General features: G+C 32.5%; 1 protein-coding gene and 1 pseudogene across 1 annotated transcript; one reads left to right on the forward strand and one right to left on the reverse strand.

Annotated features, from left to right (window-relative positions):
- Nucleotides 1-3,059: 3,059 nt before the first annotated feature.
- Nucleotides 3,060-4,951, reverse strand: LOC100249641 (berberine bridge enzyme-like 1; annotated as a pseudogene).
- A 6,905-nt stretch (nt 4,952-11,856) lies between these two features.
- LOC104878926 (uncharacterized) lies at nt 11,857-13,056 on the forward strand. Its single transcript, XM_010649889.3, has 2 exons — nt 11,857-12,176; nt 12,428-13,056. Exons 1-2 carry the CDS (start codon nt 12,150-12,152, stop codon nt 12,752-12,754), a joined length of 354 nt encoding a protein of 117 aa, XP_010648191.1. The 5' UTR covers nt 11,857-12,149; the 3' UTR covers nt 12,755-13,056.
- The last annotated feature ends 295 nt before the right edge of the window (nt 13,057-13,351 follow it).

The following is a 13,351-nucleotide window of genomic DNA, read 5'->3' on the forward strand; positions in this document are numbered from 1 at the left end:
ATGTTTCTTGTTTTTGTTTTTTATAATAGATTGCATAGCAATAGCCGTTAATGTCAATAGCCACCTTTTTCTAATTTTCCTTTTGCCAAGTGGAAAAGCCTTTGGATAGGCCTTTAGAGCCTAGTGAAATATTGCACAAGATTGATAAAATTTATAGGTCTTATAGCATAAGAGCTATTAGAGAGCTCACTTTATAGGTTATCCTATTTTCTTCTATTTTCCTCAATTTTCTCATCATCCGAATAGAGGCATTATTATTTCTTTTCCTGAGATTTATCCACATATTGATTGCTTATGCAGTGTGTTTAGAAGGGTCTAACGGAGTTCAGTTATTTGAGAGGTAAATGACTGCCAGAAGAGGTGAAGCCTTCATTTATTTATATATTGTGCAAATGTTTCTTACTTTGATTTGACTTTTAGAAGAGTTTTAGCAAGCATTATGGTATTAGTTAGAGACTTTGAAATTGATGGTTGTTTAATTTGATGCTAGGAACTTGAACTTACCTAGAGGCAGGCCACTTTCATAAAATTCATGGAGTATATCCATGGCAAGATGGCATGGTGGCTTAAAAAATTAAAATATTTCAAAATTCCATTATGTCAAAGAAAAAAGGTGGCTTAAGTTTTATCTACCTAAGATGTCAATAAAATCAGGATTTAAAACAACCTTGATTTGTGTGTTAGAATTAGAGATTGATATGATAAGTGATTAAAAATTACACAAAATTATAACAATACATTTATTTTTTCCCTAATAGTACTGACTCTAATCAAAGTGTATTAGATGTTAAAACTAGGTGGGGATTCTATTAGCCCTCATATCCCTGTTTTAGGGTGATAATATCCATCAAATGACCCCAACATGTGTAAGTTATATTGTATATTATAATTTACCATCACATATTAAGTGGGAAAAAATGTAATATTCTTATAGCTTTAAACAAAAAACCATCTAATCAAATAGACTGAATAGTAGAAGAAAATTTCAAAATTTTTTCCAAATAAAGATTTTAAAGTTTCATTAAACATGTAATTAAAGATTTTAAAGATTTTAAACTTTTTCTACGACTAATAGGTTTTTTCTAATATAAATATGTCTATTAAGTGAGTTCTCAAAAGTACTCATGGGCCTAAGTTTTAAGTTATTATCCTCCGTGTATAACCCAAAACTAAGGTATTTGTTTTCATTATTGAGTTCATGAGAGAGATTCATATCCCTTCAAGGCGTTAGTGCTATGTCACGTGCATCACATAAATTTGCCTACCTTGGTTTCATATTTAGTTGATTATAATCCTTTGATCTCGAACACCATGATTTTTATATTTTCAAAGCCTTTGGTGGGCTTTATTTTTTTCTTTCTTCTTCTCCAATTTTATAAAAAGAGAAATATAAAGAGTAAAAATTAGGACTGAAAAGGAAAGAACTTACTATTTTATTAAATACACTTTATCTTCTCAACCTTTTACCTATTTTACATTTTGCTTTTTCACATTCAAATTCCAACACTTGACACCCAAACTTGTTAGAGAGTAATACTTCAACATCATTTACAAACCATTCATGAATTATAAAAGAGATTACTTTTATGCATACTCAAATTTGAACTTAATTGAGTAGAACCAACTTTGAATTGTTAACCTTGATCGAAGTGGAATTTTCTAAACACCTTTGAAATATGACAACCACCATTTTGGTTTTTGATTTTAAAGAGATGTTTACATGACGATTTCATAATTTTCGTACACAACTGTAAAGTGTGACAACTTCAAATCTAAACAATGTGTGTGTGTGTGTGTTTTTTTTTTTGGATTCTAACCTTAGTTTTTCACTTAACAAGATGCTCATTCACCTTTGGGGAAGGGGGGATAATGTATTACAATTTAACAATGTTAGGGAGCAAAGTGTTGCTCTTTAACAAGTTGAAGGATAAAGTATTCAATTTTGAATGCGAAAGAAAAATATTTAAAAGAGCCAAAAGAATTGGGGTAAAGCATATATATATATGAAAATAGTTTGAATAGGGGTTTGAAAATTGAAGTGATATATGTTACTGCATTAAAGTGGCTTATGGAAGGCAATTAACCTTAAAATGGAAAATCATGGCTACTCATTGAGAATTTATTTTACTGCATTTCAATTCTCATTTAAACAAAAGAAATGTTATTCACTTTGAATGCTTTTGCCAAATGCGAACAACCAAGTAGAAAAAACCATTGCAAAAGTTACATTTTACACAATTGTACATAAAAAAAAAATAATAAAAAAATCCTACAATTTAGCATGCCTAGCAACAAAAGTACAATCTTAATTTACATAAGTTGCATTTTCTACAAACGTTGTAGAGAAAAGAATTTCTTAGAATTGAACGTTCTTTATACAAAAGTGACTCCTTAATTTCCAAATAGAGAACAAAACCAAACCCGGTTTTGGGTAATCCAAATCAAATTTAATTCTTCAATTCCATAAGAAAATATTATAATTATAAAATTTTAAATAAATATAAAATAATTTTTCTTATAAATTAAAATTAAATTTCTAGTATAAATAAGAGTGATTAAAAATATTTTTTGATGGTTGAAAATGTTTCCTTATAAAATTAGTTTAATGAATTTTAAAAATATGGAGAATCACTTAAAATGATACCGAAATAATTATTCATAGGTGACTCCAAAAATAATTTTTTTGTTATGTAATTTATTACTAAAATATTATGATATATCAAAAAACCTTTTTTTATTTTTATTTTTTAGTTTATATCAAAATACTAAACCATCGTTTTTAAATGCATTTTTGATATAGAGGTGCTACTAAAAAAAGTAATAGCTAGAGATGCCACTAACAAGGGTAGGTAGATAAAGATTCTAACAAGAATCACTCACAAATCCGCAATGAATACTTTTGGCTTTCATATTCAGATTACATGTATTAAACGCTTTTTTAATAAAATTTCTCAAATGGGTATAGAACCATGTGCAGGCTCTAAAGAAAAAATGACAAAGAGGTATTCTCAAACAAGGGCATGAGTCATATGGATAATAAGGAACCAAATATTATTTCTCTAGTCAACCAATGACCTAGCGCACACAGTTTTATCTGAATCAATTTCCCTTTAATAAGGAAGCGGTGGGATGCTTTGTTCATACCTGAAAAAATTCTGAGGGTCCACAGCAGTCTTCACTTTTACCAACCTGTCAAAATTGTTCATGAAGTACTTGACCCCATATACCTTACCTTCTTGGTAGCTATCTTTACCATTGTGGCTAATACCAATGTCAATATCTCTATAGTTGAGATATGAACCTCTAGGGGACTTGGACACATAAGGGGTCATGTAGCTATAGAGCTCTCTCATGGAGTTCACATACATCTTGTCTGCTTCAGTCCCTTCTTCTTGCCAAGTCACTGAGTACTGGATCTTGAATATGTTCCCAGATCGATGTGGGAAGGGGGTTTCAGATGCAGGGATTTCACTCATTCGCCCTCCGTATGGATTGAGAACCATCCCTGCTTTGCCTAATTCAATTATCTTCTTCCAGAGCCCTTCTAGACCATCCTTGGATATGGGTTTCTGCACGTAGTCCGACTTCCTCTTCAAGAACTTCACTGACTCTGGAGTCCGGTTTAGCAGAACATTCACTGATGTTCCATTATCAAAATTAGCCCAGTAGAGGACTGATTCAATCCAGTTCATTTCTATGCAGTCCTCTTTCTTTAACCCTAATTCTGGGAAATCCTTGTTCATCACTGAAATGAGACGGGTTGCGTCTCCTAGAAACAGTGATGTAAAGCTTACCTTAACAGTCTTTGTGCTTTTCTCGGCCTTGGCCGATCCATTGTCGTTCTTCACAGTGATAGGTTGGAGGAGAAGCCTAATGAAAAGATCATTATCGATCTTGTCAGTGATATGCTGCCATTGATAGGCAATGTCAGTGGCATTTTGGGCCAAGGTCTTCTCGACCCGAAAAACTGTAACAATTTCGGGCACTCGAACAAGCTTGATCTTATATGACAATATGACTCCAAAGCTAGCTCCACCACCTCCTCTAATGGCCCAAAAGAGGTCTTCTCCCATGGACTTTCGATCGAGAATACTGCCATTAACATTGACTATCTGGGCATCCACAATATGATCAACAGAGAGTCCAAATTTTCGCAACATATTACCGTAGCCTCCGCCACTGAAGTGCCCTCCTACACCAAGAGTAGGGCAAACCCCACTTGTAATTAGATGGCCTATCTCCACTTGTATTCTATTGAATAATGACTTTAGTGCTCTATGACCTCATATTTCTTTCTAAGAAAACTCACGAAGGAGTATCTCGAAAAATCATCCACAACCACAAGGACATATCTCTTGCCACTTCTACTTTTAGTATGCATTGGACCCATAAGATCCATATGTAGAAGGTTTAAAGGTGAAGTGGTTCTAATTTTCTTAACTTTTTTGTGTGAACTCTTAGTTTGTTTACCTTTCATACACTTACCACAAATGGCTTTAAGTTCACCACTAAGTCTAGGGATACCTCTAACTTTTTTAATATTCACTAAGTGCACAAGGTCCCTATAGATTATGTGACCTAGCCTTCTATGCCAGAGCTCAATAGGATCTAGCTTTTCCCTACTACACACAAGAGGTGTTCTAGAGTTAGGATTTATTGCATAATAGTTATCAATCGTGCTATGTCTTGTGATAACTACCTTTTTCTCTTTATTGACTACCTCACATAAGTCTTGGCAGAAATTCACCCTATGGTCCTTGTCATAGATTTGACTAATGCTTAGGAGGTTTTCTGTGAGTCCATCAACATACATAACTCCATCTAACTTAGGACAACTAAGGACATATATACTTCCCTTGCCTTTCACACGAGCTAAGCTCCTATCTCCAAAAGCAACTATCCCTCCATTATAATCCTCAAGAGAAGTGAAAAAGGTTTTGTCTCTAGTCATGTGTCTTGAGTAGCCACTATCAAGGTACCACTCACTAGAAGATTTAGCTTTAAGAGCATTAAACACAACTTGACATTTAGTCTTATCTTTTCTCAACCAAACTTGTTTAGTCCTAGTTGGTGACCTAGAAGAACTAGGTTGACTTCTAAGCTTCTAATAAGCTTTATTCCCTACTCTATTATTCAAGATGTTATTTTTAAGGGAGTTAAAATCATTCTATAGCCTACTCATTTGAGATTCAAACCTATTTAGGAACTTAGTGTAGCATCTATATTGAGTGTCCAGTTTTCTTATAGTGTGTGCATAATGATGTATTTTTTGGAGATTCTGCTTAGTTAGGGATTATATCTTTACTTTGAAAAACATAGTTTCTCCACTAGAGGGAGTTTCATCTTTAAACCTCATTTATCACCATGGGTTTTGCATTTATCAAGAATTTTATTAAGCACTTTAGTTCTAGGTTGAAAGACTTCATTCACAAATGAAAAAGGCTTATTACCGTTTATCTCTTGAGTGATAGCATTATTCTTCTCAAGGAGAGAATGATGTTCATACTCAAGAAATCTAATTTTATAAATTAAATTAGTCTTTTTCTACATTGAGCACGTCGATTTTGTTTTTATGAGCCTCAAGAATATCATGATCTTTTAAATAACTCTTAATTAGTTTTTCATGCTAAAAAACAAGATTACTTAAGAATTCAACCTTTTGTTCATTAGTAAACTCATCATCACAATCACTATCATAATCACTATCATGCACAGATTCCACAAATGCAATAAAAGCTAAACAATCATTTGGATTGTACCTTGCATCTTTAAAAGTTGTGGAAGCACTTTCTTCAAAGTCAATATCACTGCAAGTAATCTGCATAGACTTTTTGATGTCTTTAGGGCTAGGACAATCATTAGCATAGTATCCCAACCCTTCATAGTTAAAAGCATTCAACTTTCTTGCCTTTGGAAGAACCTTTTACTTTTTCATTAGATGATTGTTCATTAGGTCTCTTTCCTTTTCTAGATTCTTGATTTTTGTAAAATATTTTGTTAAATTTCATGACTTTTTTTTTTTTTTTTATCCATATGCACCAATTCATCCTTAGTTATATCATATAGCATTTTAATATCTTTCTCCTCATTCTCAAAAGCTTTAAAAGTCGAGTCTTTAGGCTTTTAAGAACTAGGTAGGATAATCTCATATGTTCGAATGGAGCCAATAAGTTCATCAACTCTTATGGAATTGATGTTCTTGCTCTCCTCTATGGTAGTTACTTCATGTTTAAATCTCTCTAAAAGAGATCTCAATATTTTTCTAACTATCTTTAAATCCATAATAGGTTCTCCAAGGTTAAAGGAACAATTAACAATATCACTTAATTCAGAACAAAATGAAGAAAAGTTTTGATTTTCATGCATCGTAATATTCTCAAATTTAATGGAAAATATTTGAAATTTAGACATCGTAATATTCTTTATAGTAGACATACGTTCATGAGTGACCTAAAGAATAGCCCATGCTTCCTTTGCACGTTTACAATTTGCTATTATGCGAAACTCATCTAAACAAACTCTATTAAAAATACTAAATAAAGCCCCAACATTGACTTCATTACCTTCATTATCGACGTTGTCCCATTCATGTTTACGTTTAAGTTCTCTAGTTGATTTTCCTTGAGCATCAAGGATCAATGGGGTATTATATTGAATTCCATACCCTTTTGCCTTGCATTTTAAGGAAAAACATCATTCATGCTTTCCAATGGGAATTGTTATTCCCATCAAAGTAGGGTGAACTATTCAAAGGGGCATCACTTTTAGATTGTTCCATATCAGACTTATAGGATCAATAAAAATTTGTTTTTTATCCCATGTGATCAATAAAAAATTGATTTTTAAACAATTTGATTAATAAAAATAGGATTTTTAATCAATAGGATAAAGAATCAATTTCTTATCCTACTTTGATACCAATTGAAAAATCGAAAGTCCAATAAGCAACACCCAAATGGGGGGTGAATGGGTGATTTAAATTTTTTTAATAAGTATTAATATATTATACCCAATTCTTGTATCCTATGAGATGTTAGGGATAATCAATTCTATCAATTATGGGAAATTTAAAAAAAATATCAAATATAAAATTTATAAACAATGAGACACAAGATTTTTATGTGGAAAACATCCACACTAATTGCGGAGATAAAAACCATGAGGTATAAGAGCTACTAATCTAAATCCACCATAAGAAATCAAGTTACATAGATTTACTTGGCCGCTTTAGCCTAAAGACTTACTCTCCAATACTTATAACTTGATTCACGTTTGTGATGCAATAACCTTTGATTGCTCCAATGGATCACTTCAGCCTCACCGAAGTGATGAAGGTCTCCAAACCAAGATTCAATATTTGAATCCTTGAAATAATATTTTTGATCTCTTGACCTCAAAGGTTACAATGAAGTATATATAGGCAAAAAGCTCGAAGAGTTTCAGTTTTGGAAGAGTTCTAAATTCAATTTGTGTGAAAAAAATTCTTAAAAAAATAGGTATGACTACTCGAGTGGACTTACACCACTTAAGCGGTTTGACCATTTGAATGGTGTTGACTGCTTGAACAATTATTTTCTCTTTAAAAAATCAATAAAAATTATTTTAACTTGAGAAAAAGGTACTGAATCTTTTTATACCTCATAAGAGCCTAATATGCTACAATCTAAACCTTTTTAGACGTACCTATGACTTCTTGGTTAGATGAACTACAATGCTTGATCTTCAATGGAGAACACGTAACTATCTAAAAAGACTTATATGATCAAATATTAAAAGGAACATAATTGCTAACATATAAAAAAGACTTAATGTCTTTGAGACCACAAAGCCTCACATTTTTAGAAAATACATCTTACCTCATCATCACTTTGAATATTGTCATCCAAATGTCTATTGAGCATTTGTAGTTTTTGAAGAACAAGCACATTGAAGACTTGGAAGACGAGGGGGAGGAACACATTGAGGAAAATAAGATCCCCCTTAATTTGCTCCCATTTTCTATAGATTAGAAAATTGAAGGATTATCATTATAACACCATTAGATGGTCTTGTTGGAAAAACGTGAACCCTAAAAGAAGAAGGATGGTCCGATACATGGATACACCCTAGCAGAGCCTTGGCTTATATGTAAAACCAAATGTTTGTTGCTTCATATAAATAGAAATTAAGTTTAACTACTACAATTGACATGGCGACAAGTTCATTCTCCACCTCCTTAAAAGTTATTCTACAAACAAACTCAAGGAGTTTTGATTCCTTACTATTAGAGTTTAAATATTTTTAAAATTCACCATCCACATGTGGGTTAAATAAAGAGGAGGATAAATAAGTAGATAAGATTTCATGAAATTCAAATTTTGTTTTTGAATTAAATTGGTTGAAAATAGAACAAAGATAATTACCCATTCAGTTTGGGATCTTTATCTTTCACTAATAATGTTGCTTATAAATGATAAGTTTATTGGTGAGTCTAATAATCTTTTCTCCATAAGGTTTGAGCTTTTCTATCTCTTTTCTATTTTCTCTCATTCCAATTTTTCTTGATGTCCATCTACACCTAGAATCTAGAGGATGGAGTAATATGAAACTTTAGTAATTTCTTTGAAGAAAGAAGTTACCAACATTAAAGATTGTGATTCAAACTACAAAGATCTTCCACAGGTATTTATTTGGACTATAATTTTAATTTTAATCTTACATTGAAATAAGAGCTAGATGAGGCTTGTTTTCATCTCCATTTATATTTATTTATTTGAAATAAATATATATTTGTTTTCATTAATTGAATATTTTTTTATAATAAAAAAATGGGAAGTGTAGGTTGAATCCAAAAATATGGGTCTAAGCATGCAAACATAAAAATGGACTGCCCAAAAGCGTAGGTCCAATCCAAAAGTGTAAGCTTAAACATGCAAACACAAAAATGGACTACTCAAAAGCACAAGTTCAATTGAAAAGTATAGGCTTAAGCATGAAAACACAAAAATAGACTACCCAAAAGCACAAGTCTAATCCAAAAGTGCAAGCTAAGCCTGCAAACACAATAATGAACTACCTAGAAGTGTAGGCCTAGGCATGTAAACACAAAAATGGATTGTCCATAAGCGCAAATTTAATCTAAAAGTGCAGGCCCAAACATGCAAACACATAAAAATAGACTGCCTAAAAGTGCATGTCTAATCCAAAAATGTAGGCATAAATGTGCAAGCACAAAAGTGCAATTCAACCCAAGGGGCTACCTTTTTCATTAAAAGAATTTTGGAAATAAGGTTATTGAATTTATGGATTATTTTTTTTATGTATACAATTTTTATTTGCATGTCAATTGTTTTTATCCAATATTTAAAAATAAAAATAAAAATTGGACTTTTACTTGTAGATGATTTTTTTTTTCTTCTCCTTGATATTATGGTGAACATTTTTTAGGGGATATTGGGATTTTTTTAAAAACAAATTTAAATTTTAAATTAGTTATAATGTTCTAGTTCAATGAGAGATGATTATGAGCATTGCGAAATTCTCAATCTCATTATGTTAACAAAAGTATCATAGGTTGATTTGAAACTGAGAAATGTATGCTAATGTCATACTCTATGCAATAAATATAGTTAAATGACCACTAAGAACATTGTTGTTGATTTGAAAAAAGTAGAATAATTAGATAGAAAAAATTATTTTATGTGGCATAGAAAAATCCAATACCAACTAAATGAACAAGATGTCTTAGAGACCTTAACTAATACCCAACTTGAAGAAGAGAATTCAACCCAACACCATTGTGTCATAGAAGCTTATAATTTCTCAGTTAAAAAAAACTGTTGTACATGTTTTACTACGCTGAGTATCATGCACAATGACTTATTAAAGGAGTTTGAGAATTGCCCCATTGATGTGGAATAAGCTCAAGATTGCCTATGATTTGACATTTGCAACTAGGTTGCGAACACTCACTTTGAAGTTCAAGTAATATGTCATAGACCTCACATACATCATGGTTGAACATTTGACAACAGTGTCAACCCCAATTTGTGACTTGAAGCCAATTGGTAGTAACCTAACATATGAGCAAAACGTCATAGTTGTTATTTGCTTTGTGCTTGAATCATGGAGTAAATGAAACTTGAGTTCACACACAATGATAATATCAAAACTTTTATTAATATTTCTTGCCATATTGAAGTTAGAAGGGAGATGCTTAAGGGTACAACACACCATACTTGTGGCCCATGCGGGGCAACAACAGGCTAATAAGCCTAAGCATAAGGGACAAGAAAACATGGTGGTACAACTAGAAACTTGGGGCTAAAGAAAGGAAATCAGGAAAAATGCTAGCTAGAAAGGCAAATGGGGCAAAAATAAGGATAAGGCCAACATGAAATGCTACAACTATGAAAAGGTGACTTTGCTCGTGAGTGCATTGAGCTAAAGAAGGTATACCCAAATCCTAGATCTCTTTTTTCATATGTTTGTACACTTGTATTAGTTGTTCATTGTCTTCCTAGGTGGATTGTAGATTCAAGAGCAACAAAATATATAACAAGGGATCAAGTGAGATTCGCAAATTATAGAAGGAAACCTATTAGGTAATGGATCAAAGGAGGATGTTTAAAGGATTGGAACATACCAACTGAAATTGCTCTTAGGGCATACATTACTCCATGATGTGTTATATACACTTGGTGTCCATTGTAATCTACTTTCAATAAAAGCACTACTTGAATTGTCCAAAAGCACTACCAAGGTTTTTCAAAGAGGCCTATCTTAAAATTAATATATAAATGAAAGTATAGTAGTTAGGCACCTTCCTAAAACTTTATGAACACTCTCAAAAGGAAATTAAGCATCTAAAGATGCTCCAAGAAAAGGGAAAAATAAAATAAAAAAGTCTACACAGGTTCGACTAGTTATAAAATGATTGATTATGAAATGAGAATATATATATATACACAAAAAAAACCTTGAAAAATATATTGAATTCTAGGGGTGAGCATGATTTCTTTAAAATTGAACTTTAAGCTACAAGTATATATATAAGTATACACATATATACACTAGCATTTTTTTCATAAGAAAATTTTAAGCAGGATTCTTTATTTAAGAAAGAGGAAATCATAAACATAAACACTTAAAAAATATAAAGAGAATTCTTTCCTTAAGATATAGGTAAACACTATTACTTTTTAAAATTTATTCCTTTTACTTTTCTTTGTTCTTATGCCCTTTCCTTCAAACACACTAAATTCTTTCCCAAAAACAAGGAAGGCTTATAATAAACATTATATATAAGGGCAGTAGATGCATAACTGCCCCACATATCTTTAATACTGCTCATTTTGAGTATCAAATTGCCTACAAATTTTCTATTGTTTATGAAGAAAAAGTTGATGGATGATTTGCAAGAGCAAAGGAAGAACACATTGGAGAGGTTGAGATATCCATCCCCATTCAAATGTCTATATATATATATATATATATATATATATATGTAACTCAAATCTATTCAACAAGGGGCTGTACTAGTACATCTCTTGTTTCATCTATAACATGAAATTAATTCATACATGTTTTGTGTTCTTTACGAGTTAACATGTAACTTTTAATTTTAAGAGTTGAATAAGTCTAATTTAACTTTTAAGGAAGAATTTTTCACAAGGAAGTTTATTTTTAATTTGTTATTTTACTATACTATTTTCTATTTCTATTATTAATGATTATGTGTAAGTGAGGAAAGCATGGTCAATCGTAGAACTTTGAAAAGCAAAAGTAGGGTTGTATTCTTTCTGGGTTTCCCAAGTTCTTTACTTGTTTGCTTTGGGTGTTCCCTTTCTCACTTCTCAAAATGTTCCTTGTGTTCTCTGCCATTATTTGGTAGGTCACATCCATTGCTGAACATGGAAGATTATCATTGAATGGAAGCGTCTTAATTTATCACCATTATTTGCTTCAAGATTACTTGAAGCATGGCAGGTGTGAATTGCTCAACATGGAAGATGTCTCTTGTGAAACCCAGTTATCTCCGTCTATCAGTGGAGAATCTCAAGCACCCTGTGAGGTGTGGAAAACTAGCACTTCATGTTCAAAATATAAAGAGGATTATTCTTTGCTAATGGCGGAAGGAATGCATATTCATCAAACCGCAGTGAAGGATAATGAGGAGTCTTTGCTCAAGCACAGAGGTATATACAAAAGAATAAAGAGTTTTCCTTTTCTTTCAACCTCATTTTCTTTTCCCTGATGTTTATTCTTTTCCCATCCTTCAAACACAAGAATATTCTTTCTTCACAGAGCAAAAATCAAAGATATACACTACATATGTATGGTAGACTGAGATTTGAGACCACAAACCCCCATATTTTTAGCAAATACATCTAATTTCCTCATCATCACTTTGAATATCATCAACAAAATGTCTGCTGATCATTTGCAGTTCTTGAAGAACAAGTTCATTCTGGACTTGGAAGACGCGGAGGAGGAACACAGCGGGAAAAATGAGATCCCCCTTCGCTCTCATTTTCTACAGATTAGAGATGTGTTGGAAGCAAAGGACATCACCGCATCCACACCCATTAGATTGAAGAATTGTCTATACAACGTCATCAGCGCATTAGAAGACTGCGTGGTGTTGTCGGAGAAGCGTGAATCCCGACAGAAGAAGGATGGTCCGATGCATGGATACACTGGCGGAGCATTGGCTTTTATGAAAAACCAGAAGGTTGTTGATGCAAATAAAGAGAAAGTTAAGGGCTACGGCTGATGCGATTATTCCTGGTATGGCCGACATGGCCACAAGTTCATCCTCCACCTCCTTACCACTTATTCCAAGACCAAACTCCTTGAATTTTGATTACTCAGATTTTCCAGGTTTTCATGAACAACTAGACACAATTTTAGATCGACTGGGGAATGGAGAAGGATTTCAGGAAATTGGAATCGTGGGGATTGGGGGCTCGGGTAAAACCACTCTTGCCCAGATGGTTTTCACTTATTAGTCCAATCGGAGGTATTCCCGGGATTACATGTTCAAATTGATAAATGATAGTTTTTTTCATTCATATTTTCATTCGTTCATGTACAGAGTATATATAGAGGGTATCGCCATTCTAAGAATGGGAAAAAATGATACAAGAAAAGAATGATATAAGGAAATAACAATTAATATCCTAATATCTCAACTTTCCTAATATCTCAATATTCATAATATCTCAACTTTCCTAATATCTAAACATTCCTAATATCTCAACACTAAATGATATAAGGAAAGCATTCCTAATATCTCAACACTCCCCCTCAAGTTGGTGCATAGATGTCACACATGCCCAACTTGTCTAAAAATTTTGAGAACACTTGACTT

This window comes from Vitis vinifera, chromosome 3 (genome assembly GCF_030704535.1).
Source record: "Vitis vinifera cultivar Pinot Noir 40024 chromosome 3, ASM3070453v1".
Classification (NCBI taxonomy): domain Eukaryota; kingdom Viridiplantae; phylum Streptophyta; class Magnoliopsida; order Vitales; family Vitaceae; genus Vitis; species Vitis vinifera.